Source organism: Anopheles moucheti, chromosome 3, assembly GCF_943734755.1.
Source record: "Anopheles moucheti chromosome 3, idAnoMoucSN_F20_07, whole genome shotgun sequence".
NCBI classification, from domain to species: domain Eukaryota; kingdom Metazoa; phylum Arthropoda; class Insecta; order Diptera; family Culicidae; genus Anopheles; species Anopheles moucheti.
Window position 1 is genome coordinate 57,313,322 of NC_069141.1, and position 6,000 is coordinate 57,319,321.

The 6,000-nt window shown below is 43.5% G+C and overlaps 1 protein-coding gene across 1 annotated transcript in view; it reads right to left on the reverse strand.

Annotated features, from left to right (window-relative positions):
- LOC128305629 (collagen alpha-1(XVIII) chain) overlaps positions 1 to 1,847 on the reverse strand; it is a 215,179-nt gene extending 213,332 nt beyond the window's left edge. Inside the window, exon 1 of the mRNA XM_053043173.1 lies at positions 1,822 to 1,847. Within this exon, the coding sequence (XP_052899133.1) occupies positions 1,822 to 1,826 (5 nt within the window). The 5' untranslated portion in view covers positions 1,827 to 1,847. The remainder of the gene's footprint in view (positions 1 to 1,821) is intronic.
- Positions 1,848 to 6,000: the final 4,153 nt, after the last annotated feature.

Consider the following 6,000-nt stretch of genomic DNA (forward strand, 5'->3'; position numbering starts at 1 on the left):
ACCACCCCTCCCGTTGTGAAGAGCAGTAGAACATTTGCGCTCGTTGCATTCGTGGCGGGTGCAGTGCTAAAGTTTTCTTTCGTCTGCCGTTTTTTCTACACAATTCCTTCCCCTGCGTGCGACCTTGATCGCATCCGTTTGTTAAAGTCAAGCGTCCATCGGTATCATCCCTTCGGTGGAGAGGTAGTGCCGCGCCGAAACATGGCGAAACGTTCTGGGTCTCGTTCAGGGTGGTGGAAAATTTAACTTTCTACAAATTTTCCACCAATTTGCACCATCTTTACCGTGCACCGTGCACATTCGGAACATCGGCCCCATTTTGCTCATCATTGCCCATTACTTAGTAGCCTTTCCGACTCTTGTAATCTTTGCTAGCAATTAGGCGAGTGAAGTGATGTGTTCGCCGAGGAAGATCGCATTTCATTGCAAGACATCCGATGCAAAGGATTATTCGGTACCGTTCGTTTCGTATTGAAAGGATTATAGAACAAAAAACCACTCACACATTTAGACCATAAAAGGATCATGATAAATGACTTCGCACGCTCTTCGCATGGGTTTGTCTGGTGAGATTAGTTCGGCAAGAGGTAAATTCAGTGTAAGTTCGTTACTATTTGCGGTTTGAAAATATTCCTCCAAAACCACCGGACAGACCTGGTCACCGACGTTGATAAATGATACAGAAGTTGGAAGTTGGGTACGAGAGATGTTCCATTTGAGTCTAAGAATTTTAAACATTTTATGTAAAACCTCCGGAGAAAGAAAGCATGGATCGGGATGGTATGGTGTGATGTGAAACATAAATTTATCTCTTTGCCAACATCAAATAGATTTTTGAGAATTGTCAAGAGTTAGGGAGTTGTGAGTCTGTGAGCTAAGGCTCTTTGCTCTATGGCTCATAATAGATATCCTCAAGATTGTTCCAACGTTGTTCTAAGTGGTTGTTATCCCATTCATGTTAATCCAATATTAGAAGCAGTTTGATATAATTAAAGCATTTACTGAAGCAGAGATGGAATTCTTCTCACTTACACTGACTTATTGAATCGTGCTCCTAATTAAATTCTTTCAGCATTAAGCTTTCTCGGTCAATTTATTATTCACGTGTAAAGCTCTCTCACGCCAAACCGGCGGCATCTGGCCAAAGCTCGTTATAGGTGGGAAGACATACCAAGGTAAATATTCCATTGCAGCATGACATGAACTCTCTTTAAAATTAAGTAGGCTTTGTACCGGAAATACTTTACTAATACAAGGAATCAGTTAATTGCGTTGCTAAAACATTATAAATGAAGCCAAATCTATTATACAGAAGACTATTGTCGTTACATTTTTGAAACGTATTTGGAAAACTGAAACACCTCTCGGTTCAGCTTTACTTAAAATTCTCGAGCCATCGTTTTGTTTTTAGCCTCCACAGTATTCCGTGAAGCCTGTTCAACCCTTCACATAATCGCATTAACCCATTTGGCTGTCGTTTTTGTGGAGCTTTTGCTTTGTTTCTCATTACACCCTGCTGGAGACAACCCATACCGCCATCGACCATCGCCGAAGCAAAACAAACAAAGCCAGCTCCAGTCGCTGAGCTTCATCGCTAACAGACGATGGCCTCTGGGCTTTTTATCATGGTTGAAGTAGGGGAAAAAAACGTGTAACCCAGTGAACCACCCAAAATAAATCGCCCTGGTGCGCTGGTTCGCGTTCGGTAAAACGCGATGGATCGTTCACCGAGAAGGGCCGGCCCTTCGCCGGTCGCCTGTTTTTGCGCTGATTATTTCCTTCAGTAAGCGATTTGTCAGATTAGTGTCGCCGGCTACTTACTTCATTGCAGCATTTACGATGCACTTCCGCCCGAACTTCCGCGCCTCCGCACGCCTTGCTCTCCGCCGCCTCCGGCTTTCGGTTCAGATGATGATGAGCGTTATCTGGCCGTGACCAGACCACGCGCAAAAGAATAGCGCCAGCTGCAACCACGTGAAGCGCAAACAATCAAACTGGATGTATCGTGCTTCTCGTTTCTTGCGCTTGCACTTCCACTATTGCGATGTATGGCGCTTGCTGCACGTGCGCTGGGTGTGTGTTTCGGTTGTAATTTTTCTTTTCGTTAATCTAATCCGATTGGTTTTTCAACCCGGATTGAATTGTGCTGAACTGCTTTCGCTGGAACGCGGATTTTATTTCAATCCACTCAAAATTTGAACACTGACACTACCCACACTCTAGCACACACTTTTTTTGCTTCGTAAACGTAGCGAATGACACTTTCTGTAGAATGACATTTTTTTCCAAAATTCACAATAAAAAAACAAGCACTTACACATATTATTTTACCAATCAAATCGCACACAATTAATCAAAATTCACTTGGCACTTGTTACGGCGGGGATGCAAAGCATAACTTTCCTACGCGGAAAATTGTCCATTTCATTTCCTCCCCCGGAAAAACCACTCTTACTGTTTACAGTACCCTTTCACGGGGGGCGAACCATCTATCATACCGCAAACACGCTGACCATAACGGTTTGGATCGTATTTCTATCATCGATTGCACTTGTTTTGTCGTTGTCACGGTGTTTTTTTTTTTTTGATTATGAAAATAAAACATTTTGCGGAACACACGAAATAAGGCGCGAAAAACTAATCCAAGTGAATAACTTTCACTCGCAGATGGAAAGCACGTCCCTTGCCGTGTTGGCGGTTCGGAAAATGATGGGAATTGGAGGGGCGATGGTGTCAGGAATGGGAGGGAAAGTTAGGAAAATAAATCCTGAATTAAATAAACCTTCGAAATGAGCGCAAAAGCATCATTTTCCATTGGCGATTCGGGTTAGGCGATACTATGGCTTTTGCTCAAGCGTGGTGTTTAATTTGTTTTCAATTAATTAATTAAAAATGTTTCATTAAGTGCACATTTTGCCCTTAAATTAGTCATTGACTCCGTTCTTAAATAAGAATACTAATGTTATTATATAACTTTATTTAGTTATCCAATCAAATTAATTTCTAATTCGAAATAATAAAAAAGCAGGCCCAGGTAAGAGCCAAGAGCATTTAAATTATGTATATCAAACTTGTAGAAATGTAGTATAATAAAATTGTAATAATATTGGCCTAAATCTGACTTCATCGTTAAGATAATAAAAAGATTTATTGAAAAAAGAAAAACATTTCATTACATTCAATACAAAATACTCTACGAGTTTTAGAATTTCACCGATTTTTTTTTAGTTTTTTTAAATAATACAATTTTATAATATTACACAAAGCTACAAAAACCTACAGCATCCTTCAGGTCGCAATTTAAACGAAGCCCCATGCTCCCCTACTCACGCACACACAAAATCGGTATAAATCATGAACTGCCGACTTTTCATAGACAGACGGGTCTATTCGTTACGCGCACAGATTATTATCAATCTCGTCTCGGAAATAGAATCAAAATATAGAAACCTGTCCTTTCCCCCTGATCCCCCCTCCCTCCCATCTTCCCTCTCACCCAAACTACGCCCCACGGTGCGATGTGTGCGCATGCATGGTGGAGTGCGTGTACGCACTTAATGGTATAAGCGGGTGGGTCAAATAAATTCCGCCTGACCAACGAGAACCACGAGGCACGTCTTCGCATGCATGGTTGATGAGAATTCCTCTCCCCCCCCCGCAAAAACGTTTTCTTCCTTCCAATTTCCGACTCACTCTCTTCCCTCGCCAGCTCTAATTAATTTCCACCGGCTGCACACTGCCGGCCGTACTTGCTGCTATCATCGGCAAAAATTGATTCCGTTTGCTGTTTCGGAATGTGTCCGAACATGGTTTCCGAGATTACCATTTGCCACTTTCGGTATGACCAGCTAAGAAAATTCGGGACTTTGATTAGGGTGGTTTTTCCTGCTTCTTCGTGTGTTCTTTCCTTGCTTTTGCTTTCGCCGAACCACGTCCCTGTTTCCCGTACAACCCAGAAGGGAGCGTCCCCTTTGTTCACAGCCAATTTCACATTACATGCCGTCGATTTGATTACAGGGAGCGCGAGATCGTTTTCCTTTCCAGGGCGAGTGAGAGTGTGCTTCCTTTGCAGCAAAGGCACACATACTAACGCAAAAGGGCAAAAGCATGTACACTCGATAGCAATTATGAATAGGATGGACGTGAGAAATGGTTCAGCTAGTAGGAAGGAGCAAGGAAGCATTGTACGGAAGTTAATGTTTTCCGACGCCCCCCCGGTATTGGCTTTTTGTGTTCCAGTTCCGATTTCGATTCCGCTTCGTATACATTCTTCTGATGCACAAACACGCACACACAGACACACCGACACACCGACACGCCGAAACATTGATGAATCGAACAACAATCATGACAACAGCATGCCATCGCCTTCACTCCCGCCTTCCATCCGGAACAGAATTATCCTTCCGCCACAGCGGTACAGACACAACTTGCAACCTCATCGGGAGGAATCGGAATAAAATCGCCCGGAAAAACACGGCGGAAAACATGCAATCATGCGGTGGAGCCATCCAGTGTCCACCGCGAGGTACAAGCGGCACAAACATTTGCACTACACAACACAACCAACACTGCACACACTCACACACACTCACACACACACACTTCACTTTTTCCGTCAGTCAAATTTCACTTTTCCTCCTCGCTCGAAGAACCGGAATGGGGAGGAATCGGATGTTGTGGCGCAGAAAATGAAAAGGCACGGCAATGGACATGACATGTGCTGCAATTTAGAAAGCGCACGGTCGCTGGAAATTATGATGCCGGCCAATTTCCTCGATAGAACATTCTGTTGATTTTTCCCATCTACTACTGTCGGCCCACGGGAACACGGGAAACGCAACTGTCAGATTATCCGATCCGGAGGGAAAGGTTTTCACACTGCCGCCGCCGCAGAGGCAAATTTCCCCGTGTGGAAACAGCAAAAACGTGTTCCGTACCGTAACGTATATGCGAGTTGCGTGATTCGAACGCGAACAATCGTACACCAACCGACGCAGCGACACAGGATCCGTCCGGAACGGCGGATGAAGATGAACTGAGTGAGTGTGTGAGCTGAGACGGTTGTGTTATGCAGCGTGAACCGGCCGCACGGTGAGCAATGGTGAGATATGAGTGGGGAGCGTTATTTAAATGGTGAGAGCGAGAACATGGTGATAAGAAGAGCGTAGTAGCTGTGGCAAGTAATTGTAAACAGGTTACTATTAACGTTAGTGAATTACATAATTATTTATAATTATTATGTTTCAATTGTAATACTAAATGCCATCTCAGTGATAGTGCTACAAAATTATTAAACAAAATAGAGAAAGAATCGCTTACGCTCGCTACGTGTTTGAGTGAGCGCTGAGTTGAGAAGTTGAGAGCAAAACGCTCCGGCTGAGCACAAACGGGACCGGTTCCGTCGTGGATGTGTGCGGGAAGGTGGAAGAAGCGAATGTGGGAATGCGGGTAGCGTGATGCTAAAAATGCCGGCTGTACCATTGTGTGGTGATAGCAACCAGCATAGCAACCGCGTGGTCAATGTTTATGTTTTGCTCGCGGTTCTCACGCAGCGTACGGAACTCACATTCGGTGGTGATGCTGCGCTAACTATAGTGAGAGAAATGCGGACGCACACGCCGAGAATCAACCGGATGGATACAGGAAAGGAAGCATTTAATGTTTTACTTCAAATTCGGCTTCAAATTATTGGTTTTAGTTAATGTGAAGTTAAGAGATGTCTAATTTTCATGATCACGTTAAAATATTGCTATTTAATTTCCTAAGATTCTAAATTACAGTTGCGTCGACGTTGCAAAGCTGTGCTTTTGTAAAATTTATTTAACATTATTGTGTGTTTTTTTTTTAATGTGTTGCTCCTTGAGAACAGCATTCATTACCAAACAAATGTCGTCTGGATCGTCAAAGAGAACAGTTCAGCATCCAGCGCTAGCTAGCGCGTGTTATCTCCCGTTCGTTCACTCCAGTACAGAGCTTTATCTATTATCTATTATCTAT